Source organism: Callospermophilus lateralis, chromosome 8, assembly GCF_048772815.1.
Source record: "Callospermophilus lateralis isolate mCalLat2 chromosome 8, mCalLat2.hap1, whole genome shotgun sequence".
NCBI classification, from domain to species: domain Eukaryota; kingdom Metazoa; phylum Chordata; class Mammalia; order Rodentia; family Sciuridae; genus Callospermophilus; species Callospermophilus lateralis.
In genome coordinates, this window is record NC_135312.1 from 94691274 (window position 1) to 94707621 (window position 16348).

Genomic DNA, 16348 nt, shown 5'->3' on the forward strand with positions numbered 1-16348 from the left:
TGCAGAACTATTTTTGAACACTCTATACGAGTCAATATCCTTTACAAGTTTTAACTACGTACATACAAAGAATCACTGGTGAACGAAGGATATCCTATGGATAAATTCCTTCTAGCATTTTGTCTGTTTATTTAAGAAATGGAATATTTCTTTTCAGCATGAGATAAAAATTACACAGGAAATCAAATTTTCACTTTGGCTACCAAGAAGCTCAAGCTTTCTCTGTAATTACATATCTTACATGTAATTACGTATATTATCCCTATTCCTCCCAGCTTTATCTTTGCCTCCTTTTCTGGCTTTCATGTCTTCATTGTAAATATTTTTGAGTGTGTATTTGTGTACAAATTACATTAGGCTACAGCACATTTTTTAGAAACAATCATCACAGTATTTGCTTTCATAGTAATTCATGATCTGTATGATACTTTTATATATAAACCTTATTTAATCCACATAATAAACCCAGTTTACCAATGAGAAAACTAAAATCAGAAAGAGTAAATAAAAAATTTAGTAAGTGCAGAGCTGGAAATCATATCCATTTATGTCTGCCTTCTGAGGGCATAGTAAGATTTTAAACATTTATATTTATATTAATTTTTATACCATAATTATATTAATTTCCTAAGCAATAGACGATTTGATCAGTTTCTTAAAAAAACAGCTGCAATTAGTACTCTCATCATCTGTTTATTTTATTCTGCCAAGCCCACGTATTTAATGTGTACTCTAACTACCCTCAAACTATGTTCCTTTGTTCACATTATTTTTTCTACCACATTAAAAGCTTTTGTGCATGAACCTTTTAGAGTTTCAGATAGGGTTACAAAATAGTATCTACTTTATATACTTATGGCATCTTTACAATGAAGCATTTTCATGTGATTATAATTACAAATTATAATTTCTCTAAAAATAACAGCACCATATAGTTGTTTATTCTTGAATATATAATGCACTTTGATAACAGACTCAAAATATAAACTGGTCAGTTAAGAATCTGATTTTTATGTTACGTACTGGTTGACAATTTCTACTTTATTCTAAAACTAAATAATGGAAAAATTGGCAATAGACCTACAAAAACTTTTACTAACATATCAAATAATCTAATGAATATCATTGAAATAAATATTTATTTTTAAATGCCAGTCAAAAATAGTTCCCTGTTAACTACAACAGTTGCAAATATACTTCGATTACATGGGCAATTTCAAAGCATGTCTGTACTATACTAATACATAGTTATCTGATCAACTTATTTTACAAAATAGTGTAGAAACACTATTAATTGTTTTCATCATTTGCAGTCATAACCATACATTCTCTCTTCTTCCTTTACATAAAAATAGTGTAGCACAGTAAGAATCACTAATATACAAATGGGTACATGCATATATTTGAGCATCATTTTTACTTATATTTGAAGTCAATTAAATAATATTTATTTTATTTAATAAACACTGTTTTTGGCAAGTCTGATTACTAACTCCTTCTGAATATTTACTCTTCAGTAATTAAGAATATAATTTTGTCTCTTCTACCATGTGAAACAGCCTACCATATAACCTTTCTTCTTTAAGTGTACATATGTTTCCAATCATGGAACTAATTATATAATATTAATTTTATTTCTGTAAAGAGGAATATTTAATTTTAAAATGTTCATGTGATTTTTCCCTTTGAATAAAAAAGACAAATATTTAATTTTATGTAAGCATTTTCTCCTGCCTCTATTAATATTTTTTTAACTAATGCATCAAACACTCAGTTATTTCCTGACCTCAGGCAAAAATATTCACAAACATGGAAAACTCAATCTCCAGACACCAAATTATTCCCTGAAATTATAAATACAGGATGGGAACTTGAGGCTTTTCAAAATTACAAGACCATTTAACTATTTCAATTTAAAATGTGCACAGCTGTATAAAATAAACCAATGAAAGAATTGAATGCCACAAAGATGGCCATATAGGAAGAAAGCAACACTCATTTTTTTTATATCACCTTTGAGAAGAATGTGTGATTAATAGGCCAAACAATGTATTTCTGAAATATGATACTGTTTCTCTTTATTTAAAACCACATTCCTGAGCATTTCCTTCTAAATTGAAATACAATTTTTCTCTCTTCTTTCATATAAAAGATGTCAAACCTCTCATAAAAAGAGTTATTTTGACAAAGTTAAAGAGCAAAAGTTTTAAAATGTTGTTTATATCAAAGTCTATTTGGATACTTCAAAACAGAAACTCATAAATGAAGATTCTTAGAAGCTATTTGGGAGAAAAAAAAATTGAGCAGGCATTTTAAATGAAAAATGTTCCCAATCACTGATTCTTTCATCTCTATATGTAAGAGGGGGATTGGGATTCAAAAAGTTCATCAGCAACAAAGCCTTACTCTGTCCCATTTAGTAGTTATGTCAGCCTGTTACTTGCTGTTAAGATTATATAAGACCGTTTTCTTCCATTAGGAAGAGTTCCTAAAATGGGAGCTGTCAAAGCTGTTAAAACTGAAATCTGACCTACTTCTTTTCTAAAGATTTCCATGAATTTTATGATATTTCTTTCTACAGAGGGAGCTTTTCCTCCTTTCAGATAAACTATATTAACTGTAATATGTCAGCATATGCTTTATTTTGTAGGTGTCAAAATAAAAACCTATAACACACAAGCAAATTTCTTGATTTTTTTTCCTCCAATAGTGAATTGCTTAGAGTACTTTCTGTATACATCAGTTCTAGTATCTTCTGCAACCTACTATCATTCTGAATAAAATCACACTAAAAAGTTGTTCATTTGGAGTAAATAAGTAAAATGTTAAGTCAACCACTTAACTTGACAAGTAAGTTTGATGAAATGTCAATGTGAATTTTAAAACATACTATATTTGGAAGAAAAAACTTCCATGTATTTACAAGGCTCTCACATATAGTTTTCAATTTTTCTTCAAAAATGAAGCATTACCTTTTTGAGAGGGAAGAAGGTTGATGAATTAATAAGAATGAAAGCCATTAAAAACTTAAAAAAGAGAAACTTATCTTTTAGGTTTCTTAAAAGAAAATAAATAAGAAACACATTTCAGGTAAATTCATAAGTAACCATACAAGCATCACATTTACAGACTTTTATATTATTCTTGAAATTTGAATACAGACTCTTATGTTACTATAATAATTCTGAAGAAATCATTAAGTCCACAAAACCTTAATTTAAAATTAAAAGGTAATAAGAAAGCATGCAGTCTTATAGAAATTATATGCATAAGACAGCACAGCATGATGAACACATTCTCATCATATGACTTACAGCAATAAATCAGTTCTTATATATACTCATTTTTAAGAAAGCCAACTTCATTTTCCTTAACCAAGGCCTAAAAGCATAAAACTATGGCTTGTATTCACTATTCTTAATTACTCATTTAAGCAGAATTTCCATTGAACTAAATGAGGATGAAGTAGTTATAAATAAGTGAAACAAAAAAATTAACTTCATAACTTAAAGAATATCCACTAAGCTTTACACTGTGTTTCTCATAAGATATAAAAAATGGATTTGGTAAGCACGATAATAATAAGACTTCAGCTTCACCAAAATGTTAGTCTTATTAACTGGAAACTTATTACTCTAAATTCAAGGATTCTTAGAGTACACAGGAAATAAATTACTCTGTGTCCACAAAATATACTGCAGTTTTAGATGAAAGATCACTCACTGGTTTTCTATTTTGCCGATACTAAGTAAAATTCCAGGACAAATGTCCTCAAAACAGATAATACTCCCTATGTTTAAACAATGTACAATTCAAGAATAACTATGCTGAACAAGGCTTAAAGAATTCTTCAGGTAGCCTTAACTTCTAGGAAAAAATAGGATAAGAATAAAAACAGTAATAGTTAGTACTCTCCAACTACATATCATTAATCCTTGCTTATTATTGTGTAGAGGTCTTTTTAACATTATATTGCTAAAAATAAATCAGAAATGTATAATGGTTCATTCTTGAAAGTTGTGATTATAAGGTAGAGTGTTTAATAAAATTCACAAACATGAAAATACAAAATTATAAACATAAAGCACTAGCATTTTGTGAATAAAGCTAATGCTCTAAGATAAAACAAACAGGAGCAAAGAAGCAGATAGGTAAATTTATAGGCAGCACTGGAGACTAGAAACTGTAAGTTAAAATTGATGTAAAGACCTTCACATCCTTAGACATGTTACTGATATTTCAAACTTAAGGCTCATAACACAATACAGAAAACAGAAGGAGAGGAGAACAAATGAGGCTAGCCTTACCAGTCTATTATAACAACTACAGTTTCATTTTTTCCTCTCTTTCTTTTATCATAAATTAATGTTCATACTCTTACTTTCCACCTGGCTCTTAAGCATGAATCACAATTTTTTAAGCACTGATAAAAGGGTCACACATTTTGTGCTTATAATAAAAACTCACTTAAGATATTAACAAGGAATTTAAGCATTAAAAGTTATACTAGTTACATAAATAAGACTATATTTTCCAGGAGGCTTTAAAAGTGAATGATAAATATGTGATTTGGGCTTAGAAAAGTCTAAGGAAAATCAGGTTAAGTCTAATTAAATTGGTTACAACTGAGGGTTTTCTGTACTTTGTTTATATATAGGAAGGAACAATAGAAATCATAACACTTTTGCAATACACACATACCCAAATTCTTGTTTCTCTTTGTCCAGAACAATGTGTTATAGAAGGTGTTGAAGATGACAATGGCATAATGACAAGTAGCAATGGAGTCAATGTGAATGCCAATCTAGCTTTTGAGAAGATAATGGGTTTTCTGAATATTTTCAGGGTTTTCTGAATATTTTCACTAAATAGAAAGCAATTAAAATTTTATTTGGACAGACTCAGAAACTTTAAAAACTGTCCATAAGCATTCTCATTTGACATACATCTTCAATAAACCGTAAGGTTAATGTATGTAATCTTGCTTAATTTAAAAGCCCTAATTTTAGAAACATGCTTATTTTTGTCAGAAAATATCTCTTGTGGTAACAGAGGAAGATAATTAATTTCCTGTCACTTCTTAGTTATGAGCATGATGGCTTGCAGGCCACAGTTGTTCTGCTACATGAGCAGAGATAAATCATGCTAGCCCATGTTAATGTATTGGTCAGCCTAGAAAAGCCAGTCCTAACACGAAAATGCAATTAATCTGAAAATCACAATTCTTAAACATTTACAAATGTATTACTGACAACTCAACACTTACGGCTATCGTAACATATGTTTCCTAGAGCCCTGCCAGTTTGCAGCAGTACTTCCTGGTCTTTGCTATTTAGCAGCTGTACCAATGGTGAAATCAATCCAGCATCCACACATGGAATTCGCATGAATTCTGAAAATAAAAGGCATATTTAATTAAAATTCTACAATTTACATAAACAATTCCCATAGTAAAATAAGTATCTACTATTAATTTTTTTAAGGGGACTTACTATTTGAAAAGTACATTTCTGTTCTGTTATGACCCTACTAAACAGTTCATGAAATAAGTAACAAAAATGAGAGGGTCATAGTTTTCTTTGTTGATAATTTCTGCCATAAACCAAAAGGATTTTTAATTAACTTCCATTACAACTAATTTATCACTATCTTCTTAGAATAGCTGGATGTGCTTTGGAAGCAGCATGTAATGATGGCAATGTTCTTTCTATGAGCCTGGTAATTAAAGTACCACAGTTATAAACTAATCTATCACATGGCCTAATTCTTCACTATATGATCTCTAACCAGCCAAAATAACAAATTTATTTAAAAAGCACTCCAGTGAATCATTATAAATAATAGTCCTTTTCAATTGGTAAGTCCTCGTGAAATCATGTACTCCATTTCTGCATTCCTATTCTTTATTAAAAATCCATTTTTATGGATCACTTATAACTGCTGCTGTACCCAAGCACTTATAGGTCTAAAGCAGCAAATGTTAAGTTTTCTTATACTGCAAAATCATTTTCCCCTTATCTTTATAGTATATCATTTTCTACTAATTGGCTCCCAATCGTACCACCATGGTCATGATTGGAAATAACTATTTTATAGTGCTTCATGATGGGCCACAACAAAATTTAAGGATAATGAAGATATGCAATTGAAAAAAGTTCTCCAATAACCATATTAGAAAAGTCATTTTGGACATCGAAACTTACCAACAGGATGTTCTGGTCAATAAAGTTCATCAACACAGAGCTAATTTCTTAACCTAGAATTTTTACTACTAAAAAAATAACTATCTTCTCACTCTCACTTTCAAGGAGATCCACTCCTTTGTTTTTGTTTCACCTGTATTCTTCTAAGCGATAATCCCCCTCTTCCTTCATTTTCAAATTAGAGCATAACACAGTGAGCTGTGATGTGAACTGTCACCTCTAAAACATCTTCTTATTGGGGGTAGTGGGGATGTGGCTCAGCAGTACAGTGTTTGCCTAGCATGCCTGAGGCTATGGGTTCAATCCCAGTACTGAAAACCTAACCTAAAAATCTTCCTGTCCCCCTAAAATAGCTAGTCACAGGATATTCCACTCTCTCAAAAAGCAATGGATTTCATTCCTATCCTTTCTTTTATCACTGAAAACTTTCTGTGATTTAAAATTCCAATATTAAAATTAATTCCTATTTTAAAAATAACCTTAAGTTAAACCTTTAAGTTTACCACTAATATTAAAACATCAATAATAAGAAAGCTTAACAATTGTTATCTATCAAGTGAGATGTTAAAAACCTTGCAGTAGTAGGAGGTACTCTACCACTTGTCAGAAAAACAAATTATGCTACACATGGCCATACATTCTGTGATCATCTATAGGAAATGACACATTAATTTACTTATCTACCTCTTACATTAACTGTTACTTTAGAAATTTTTATAGATTTCAAATGTAAATTAATGTGTCACCAACTCAAATTAAAGACTGATGTTCATTATCCTCTTCACCAAGCTATATCTAGCTCCAACAGTTAAGATCATCTCATTTCATTGACAACTCTTAAGAAATTTAGCAATAATATGATTTGCACTCATTTCATAAACAGAACCTATTGTTACACATTATTTTATTTGTTTTATTGTTACTATTCCCCAAGCAAAGGAAACATAGAGGTATTACTATCCTTTGCTATTATGTTCTAATTACCTATATACCAATTTCTCAAAACTGATTCCACAAACAAAAGCTTCAGGTGTTCTTAAAATTATTTAAGTTAAATAATATAGGAAAACGATGGCATCAAATAAAACTGCACGACTGAATTTTATTCAGAAACATAAAAAGATAGAACAAGGCTATGACAGTCCTCAGCCTTACAGTCAATGTAAAGGCAACACTACCAGCCTCTGAAGAAAGTAACATCCTTTAAAAACAATTTTTAACTAAGAGCAGCAGCCCTCCTTAGCTAGTTTAAAAACCATGCTTCAGATAGATATATTTTAAAAATATATTAGATTATCAGAATACGTTTAAAATACTATATCATATTGAGAGGCTTCAGAATGGCTGTGACAGTCATCCTTACTCAAAGGGGTTATTGTTGTATACGTGCCTGTGTTCCCAACAATGAGTCTGCTCCCTCATCACAGCTGGCTGGATTCTAACTCACATCAGCCTATGTAGGGCTGGTCAATAGCCTAAAAAGATGGTTTACGCTTCAAGATCTGCTAAACAGAGCAATGGTGATGAACTGAAGAAAAATCAAATTCTCACTCTTGGCAATTTGAACTCCAGAGAACTGAAAAAAAACTTCTTGGGAAGGGAAAGGCTGGGGAGTACTCTAAGGGGAGGCTAAAATAAAAATGCATACAGATTAATAATGAATAGATATCAAAGTCAGTGAAGCCATTAGGCTACAGAAAGCAGAAATCCTTAAATTTTTGTATGTATGTATATCTATGTGACACAGAATTCTTTTTTATTTTTTGCATAATGTGTGAACTTCAATGCAGAAATCGAATTCATAGGTTTTAAGGAATAGGCATCATACTACCATAATGACAATAAAGTTTAATAACAAAGTTGATTCCTATCTAAGAAAACAGATTATTAAAGAATTTGAAATTATGTACATAATACTTGGCACAATGAAGGCACATAATAGTAGTATTAAAAATTATTATTAGTTACTTTCAGAATCCAATTATGAAAAGGAAGAAGTATTCATAGAGTCTTCCTATCTTGTTTATTATTCCACTGCCCCATATCAGTCTTAAGTTTTTTATAAAAGGGAATAATTTATTTTAAAAGGTCTAAAAATCTTTTACTATGATTTATGGTCATAGCTATCCTCCCACATTAAACTTGTGCATGTAATATCTTATTACTCCTCTGAAGTGTTAATGTCAGCACAGTCAGCTTTGTTAATTTTTAGAGCTTCTTTTTGTATGCAAACATTCAAACAGACTTTGTTTATTCTGAAACTATGAAGTATATGCTAATTTTCTCCTGTGTATTACATAATAATAAGTACTGTAAGATAAACAAATAAACTTCCAACCTCATTTTTCTCTGGTTCATATAATGTTTGTTCATTGTAAAGTTTCTAACAAGAATAAATACAAGTATAATTAATATACTCTGTTGTATCACGTTGCATTTCTGAAGATATGTATTTGTGTTAAAAAAAAAAAAAGATTCTGGTCTACTTTCTCAGTTGGTCACTTCAAAAAAAGCGTCATGGTCATTAAGCAATAAACATCCAAATGTATACCCTTTATTTTTAACTAGTAGAGGCTAACAATACGCCCTTTTCATTAGTCTTTGATTTAAACTATACATGCTAAAAATTGTATTGTCTTTAGAACACACTCATGTCTTTTAGAGCATTACTAAAAGAATCTCTAGTAACAGAGTTGTCATGAAACCGTGACAAAGCATTATGAGCAATGATATTAAGAGCATATAATTTCGGAATTTATACAACAGTATTTGTGCCCATTTTTAAGAAAGAGTGTTTTAACATAAAAATTGTACCTCTACCTCAATTCCTGGAAATCCACAGTATGATTCTAATAAGGCTAAAATTTAACTACCTATCTTAAAAAACAAGATGCTTTGTATCTAAGAAGATTTTGATAGGGTTGGTCTAGGCTATAAACAATGCCTAGAGAGGTTCCATCTAGGCAAATCACATCTAGATTTGACTCTTAGATGTGACATTCAAGTAACAACAACAAAATATACAGTGTAACTGAAGCCTAAAGGCATGGTGATAACCTTTAAATAAAAAAGTTATGTGGCTATTTTCTTTCCAAGAACTCACATAAGAACATGCTTTTACAGTCACAAGCAATACATAGTAGTACTTTACAAAGCCACCTGGCATAATGATTAAACAAATGAATCCAGCATTTAAAATTTTTTTCTTTAAAGCATAAAATGCAACATAATAAAGTGTGCAACAAACTAAAATAAAAGGCCTAAAAATAATATCAAACTTTGACAAATTGAGGCACACAACAGTATTATTACATATACTATGGCTTTCCCTCATGCTTAAAAAAGTACTTTAAGAATTCAGTGTTTTCTGGGGCTAAGGCTGGGGTTGTGACTCAGTGGTAGAGCACTTGCCTTGCAGATCTGAGGCACTGATTTCAATTCTCAGCACACCATAAAAATAAATAAAGGTATTGTGCCCATCTACAACTAAAAAAACGTTTTAAAAAAATTAAATTTCCTCAAACTGACTGAATTAAAACCATGTGCAAACATTTCTGCTGTAATTCTTCTAAAAATCTCTCACTGGAGGTTCCATAAACAATGAATTAAGTATTATATAATCTAACTTTGCTGTTGTTGCTTTTTCAAGGTATTCTTACAGGACATTTTTTTAAAAAAGCAGATGTTTTCCAGGAAGTCAAGTGAAGAAAACAGAACATACATTTCAACTGCATTATTGATGTCAAATGCCAATGTCAGAAGGATAGGCAAGACTGGGGAAGAAAAAAAAAAGCAAGCCAATCTGGCTATAACACAAATCAACAGAAAAGGTAACCTCTCCTATGACAATGAAGATGAATGACTTACTGACAAGCTCAAGAATCATATATGCAAAGTAATAAATGATGCAAATATAGGTAAGACTAGCAGTTCTTTCCCTTAGTTCGTCTCTGAAAGAATGAAACAGCAAATGAGAAATGTATGAATTAAATGACTAGAACCGTAGTCATTTCAAACAATTAGATGAAAAAATGTCAAAGAAAGGAGAATAGAAAAAAATCTAATCTATAAAATTAAAACATATAAACATACTGACAAGTAAGGTGTAAAACTGAAGATGTTCCCAGCAGAAAAGTTCTTGAGGAAAACCTCACCATTTTTGGCTACTTCTGCTATGATGTTAGCTACTTTGGCTGTGCAGGAAGACTGTGGAGTCAAAAGACTTGCAAATACTTGAAGTATTCCACTTCCTTGCATTTTTTCACTTGTTTCCATATCTGAAAGAAATAATACAAAGAAAATCGTTAATACAAACACTGACAACTTAATCTATAATAAATTCTTCAAGAATCTTCCTATTCATAATATAGTTTCAACATATATTCAAATGTTTATTTATATAAATTTTCTTCTATGCCATGAACTGCCTTGATCTTAAGTTTTAATCACACAAAACACTTTACAATATTTTGTCTATCCACAATCAGACTATTAAAAGAATTCTTTCTGAAAATATCATGTGCATAGAAAACTTACTTTTAATGTTGGTTTCAAGCCTGTCTATTTAGAACAGGAATGCTTTCTCTGTGTCTCTTTTGAATTTTTACTGCTATAACAGTATATTATTTTATATAAACTCTATGGTTCCTTATAATGATATTGCAACTTAAAAAACTGCAATTACAGGACTGGAGATGTAACTCGGTGAGAGAGCAATTGCTTAGCATGTGCAAGGCCCTAGGTTTAATCTTTAGCACTGCAATAAATTTTAAAAAGTTGGAAATAATAATGAACAAACTCCCGACTTCATATCATTTTATATAGAATGAATGATAGTGGACATAGTTCCATATGACTACTATGTTTTTTCATATAACTCATTCTAACCACCACTAATAAAGAAAGGAAATAGTAAACAGTAAAATCCATAACATAGAGAATTCTATTTGGTGATACAGAAAGTCAGGAGGTTTCCAACTTCTTTCCTTAAAGAGCCTATGAAACCAAGCTATTTCATGTATCTGTCTTTGAAAAAAGGGTCTATTAAAATAAAAGATAACAGGAATGATGATGGAAATAAAAGTTCAAGGAAATAAATTTACTCTTTATAAACAATAAAGAGAAATGGTATGTGTTTAAAGATAATATTCATTAGAGCATTCAATTTAAATTTGTTTCATTAAAATAACTATCTTCAGTTAAATACCAACAGGAAGTGTAGCTTTAGATCTTTGGATATACATACAAATAATGGAAAACACTATAAAATTCTTGTTAAGTAAATGGAGGCTAATATGATTCAAAAGAGCAGGAAAACCATTTTTAATAGGATAATTTGAGAAAGCCCATAAAAATATATTTTTATAGTAAGTGCCAACTTTTTGTACAGCGTTTTTCAAACTGTGGATCCCAATTCATTAGTGAGCTCTGAAATTTTATTTGGTGAATGCTTACCAGCAATTTCTTAAAAAGAGAGAATTAATACCACCAACAAGAAAAAAGTTGGAAAATAACTGCATACTGTAAGTTTAAACAATGAAATTTTGGGTTGTTATGTATACACACATACAAATGTGACTGTATGTATGTGTGTGTGTGTATAAATATATATATACACACACACATATATATTTAAATATATAATATAAAATGTATTTCTAATTGTGAGTTCTGATAAATTAAAAGCTGCTATCTCATGCACCTCTCTGGTGCCCGAGATCTGTGTGAAAATAACATATCACTACCAGTATATGCTTTTATATCTTAGACTAATAAGTTTTTAAGTTACCACTTGAAAACTCTAACACCTATCATTCAGTAATTAATTTTTTTTAAAGCAAGAAGTCAAAAATAACTGAACTCAATTTTCCATGTTTAAAAAATCCTTCCTTTTCTGACCACTACTACCAGAGAATGTATCACCTGCAACACTGGGTCAAGCTGCCCCAGGGGTCTAGCCCCACCATCTGCTGATGCTGGGATGGCTGCAAGAGTCTGGCATAAGGCATGAATCATGATTAGATGTGGAGCTGAGGCATTTGTACGTGTGAAGGCAAGCTAATTACACCCATGCATTCCTCATTTTAACTGAAAGAATGGCTGAATATCAGAGCTGAATGTCAGGGGCAAGGGGAAAATAATGCAGACAACTAGCCCTCTGGTAAGACTTTCCACAAATTACAATCAAAGCAATTTCAGCTATGCTAAAACAGAAATCAAAAATTTGAAAATAGTATTACCTGCCAGCATATGAATTTCTGTAAAGGTTTACAATCTAAGCATCAGGAATTACCCTTTTCTCTTTGTTGTAAAAACATAAAAAGCAAAATACTACTCTATCACTAAAACATCACTGTTCAATAAATAACTAAAAAGTTTTAACCTTATTTTAGAATACTTTCTGCACTGACATTCTACTGTATCTCAAACTGTATATTTACATTCAAACTCATAGATGTTCTCAGATATTTGTGAGCACCCTTGAAATGATTATAAAAGGCACTGAGGTTGATATTTGCAGGTCCCAATGAATAGCTACCTGTTGAAAAAAATAAAAATTTTAACAAGGCACTGTGATCAAGTGTTCTTTTAAAGAAAGGCAGATTTTTCATTATCTTTAGCCAGATTACTATTGGCATTTTTAACTACACTCCTTTGACATGTTTCTAAGAATCAATTCAATATCTTTCTCCTCCTTCATTCATACTTAGGTGCAGTCATAAAAAATGTGTGAGTATGTCTACAAATTACAAGCACCTAGAGCACCCTTTGAATTATGCAGGACCCATATATGAAGGGCAATTACTATTCTAATAGAAGATATGTAGAAGCTAATGTAGGAGTCATGCCCAGTAGCCCTTGCAGTCCTTGAAAGCTCTACCTCCACACCCTACCTGGCCTCCTGAAGACAAGAGGCAGCCCAGTTATGACACTTAAAACTGGATGTTTAAGCCAGAAAAACTGAAGAAGCCAGGTTACACTGCTGTATGGAGAAAAGTTAAAGCACAATGCTTACAACTCCTCAAGGACAATAACTGGGCAGGACAAAGGATGGAGAAGGTGGAATAGGCAGGAACTATGTAATTTAAGATTATGGTTTGAGAAAAGGTAAAGTTCCTAATAATGCTAACCAAGTAAATACATTAAACTAATTATCTTCAGTTAAATACCAACAGGAAGTTTTCAAGTACGCTACCACAATAAGCTGAAATTATTACATTATCATATAGTCTTCATGAACACAAATAAATAGCATTTGATAACTAAATAGCAACTCCACGTTAGAAAAACAAAAATACTGACTGCTACTACTATGATTCTATTTGGTTAAAAACGTATTTAAATTAGATTGGTAATATAGCTTTAACATAAGAAAAGATATTTTAAGTTTTGCTTAGTTTAGAGAATAATATTTTGATATTACATGTCCTATGGATCTTAAAGGCAGACTTTGTGGAGAAGACATATTTTCAGTGAGGACTCAGGTTTGGAATTGACTAAAAGGACCAGTAATATGACTCAAAGGACCATGGATATCCTGGTTTCTGAGGAAATGTACATTCCGCAAGGGGGAGATTTTAAAAATAGGGGTAACAAAGAAATCTGAATGCCTAGGCATTCTGATTCAAATCCAATACTTCATTTACTACCAAGTCCCAAATCCTCTCTTATCAAATAGAAAACAAAATATTTGCACTGGGAGATATTATAAATATCTCACATTTAACATCCCAAATCCAATTTACTTTTTGCTTTAAATTCATTCTGATTTTCATCTCAGTAAATAGTAGGGAATCTAAGCCAGAAACCTTAGATCAATTATAAATTTCTCTTTTAGTAAATGGCTTCCTACCACCCACATTTAATAAGAACATAGGTTCCAAAGATTTCCATCTCACTACTATCTTTTGTACCTATTGTTTCCTTTATACATTCCTGCCATTTCAAGTTCTCAGTTCTGACCTTATTCAATCCAACAGCTTTAAAAGTCTCCCTAACTCCATTTTGGCTTCTTCCACCCAATCTGTCATCTATGATAATACAGAATAAACTTCTAGAAATGCAAATTTTGCCACTTCCCTAAATCTTAATGATCCTCCACAACTTTTAGATAAACATTCAAAGGCATTCATATTTTCCGATTGTATCTCTTATCTCCAACCACACTAAATGACTGAAGAGTAACCCAAACCAATCCTTCTATTTCATAACTCCTCTCAGCAAGTGATGTTCCCTCTCTAAAATGCTATTCCCAAGCCAGGAATGGTGGTGCCTTGCTACAATCCCTTGGGAGGCTGAGGCAGGAGGATCACAGGTTTGAAACCAGCCTTAGCCACTTGGTGAGGCCTTATGCAACTTAATGAGATCCTGTCTCAAAATAAGTAAGTAAGTAAAAATAAATAAATACACTAGGGATGTGGCTCAGTGGTTAAGTGCCCTTGGGTTCAATTCCTGGTATCAAAAATAATACTAGTAGTACATAAAATAAAATGCCAGCCCCACTCACCCTACCATTTTAGATAATTCTTACTCAGACTTACATTGCCCTCATTCAAAGTTACCTATCAAAAGCCATTCATTCTTATGGGCCCAGCTTTATCTCTTTGTTTTTAAAACAGTCATGTGAGATAGGCATGAATTGTCGTGTTTTTTATATTAAATAAGTAAGACCATATGGTACAATTATATTGGAAAAAAACAAGAAACCAGTATTTCTGATTCCTAGCTGGTACTCTGTCCACCCCAACTGTCATCTGGAATATACATATTGTTGACAATACCTTGACTAGACTTGCCAAATTATGAAAAATATTTCTTTCTTAACATATTTTACAGGAATAGGAACTAAAGTAAGATAACTAAATAAGAAAGGAATGTATAGTATTTTGGAATAGCTAAACTGAGGCTGTGATAAGAAAAGAAAGGTAACTAGTCTATAAAGAATAAAGTGGGTTTAAAACACATAAGAGGAATATGCTGACTATAAGTAAACTCATGGACCAACAAATGAGAAATTAAAGTTTTCAAAAGAAAATGGAAGCACATGAAGTGTGTGGGGGTGTATGTGTGAATAAAATGACATTTCTCTCATGACGAAAACCTTTTTTTCCCCAGAGAGATCTTAACCACACAAAAGGAACAGAGATGCAAAAAAAGAAAAGAATGTATGCAGTCGTGAAAAGAAGGAACGGAACAAACCCCATTTATACAATGACTCATCATCAGAAATAGGTCTTACTAAAAGATTAAGTTGTGAGACTCATTTTGTAAAATTACAATAAATGATTTTGATAGTCTTACAGTCATTTAAATTCCAGGGATAATGTAAGTTGTGGGAGTAGAAGTTGTGTTTAGAAATCATCAACAGAACAAGCAGGAAGACGTGCTAGTTTGACTTTTTCTTTAAAATTACCACTAACTAGGTCATAAAGCAGTTGCTAAAAAACTAAAAATTGTACTATTAAAAAATAAAAGAGATTTACTGAGAAAGTAAACACCAAAAGGACTGTGTTAATGACTAAGGTAGAAGCAGAGAATGCAACTAGAATTATTCACCTAGAAGATGAAAATCATTCCTGAAGATTCATTTCCTGTGGAAGTGTGGACTTTCACTTTTCAGACCAAGAGAATGGGTGTGTAACAAAACACAGTGAACAAATATTTTCAATTAAGGATCCATTTTCATTCTATTGTCAAATACCCTGGAGGAATATATCAAGTAAATAAAGCTGAACAGATCTGGCATCTGCAGAATTTTATGAAGTCCTTAATTTCCTAATGTTTACTGTGAGCCTACGGGATTACATACCGCTTTTCAAATAAATCATTTCTTAATGAGACATCTAAAAGAATGAGTGATTTGATGGGTTCCTTTAATGCTAACTATAAATTATACTAACTACAAGTCAATGTGAAATAAAATTTACTCTACTTTTCCAAGAAAACAAAACAAACAAGAAGGGACACAGAAAAGTAAAAAAAAAAAAAGTTAAGAAGTCACTTAAAATTGACATTATAGTAACCACAGTGTAAGGAAAAAAACACCTGAATGGATCATTATGTCATCTTAAAATGTACCTGAGAGATGTTCAATAGATAACTACTACTGTTGTCTAGCCATCTAAAAAGCACATTCTATAATCATT

General features: G+C 31.4%; 1 protein-coding gene across 5 annotated transcripts in view; it reads right to left on the minus strand.

The window, feature by feature from the left end:
* Rap1gds1 (Rap1 GTPase-GDP dissociation stimulator 1) overlaps window positions 1–16348 on the minus strand; it is a 146843-nt gene that overhangs the window by 84378 nt on the left and 46117 nt on the right. For all 5 annotated transcript variants that reach the window (XM_076863798.2, XM_076863797.2, XM_076863796.2 and 2 more), the window contains exons 3-4: window positions 10358–10480; window positions 5267–5392 (exon numbers count right to left, since the gene is read on the minus strand). In XM_076863798.2, the coding sequence (XP_076719913.1) occupies window positions 5267–5392; window positions 10358–10480 (249 nt within the window). The remainder of the gene's footprint in view (window positions 1–5266; window positions 5393–10357; window positions 10481–16348) is intronic.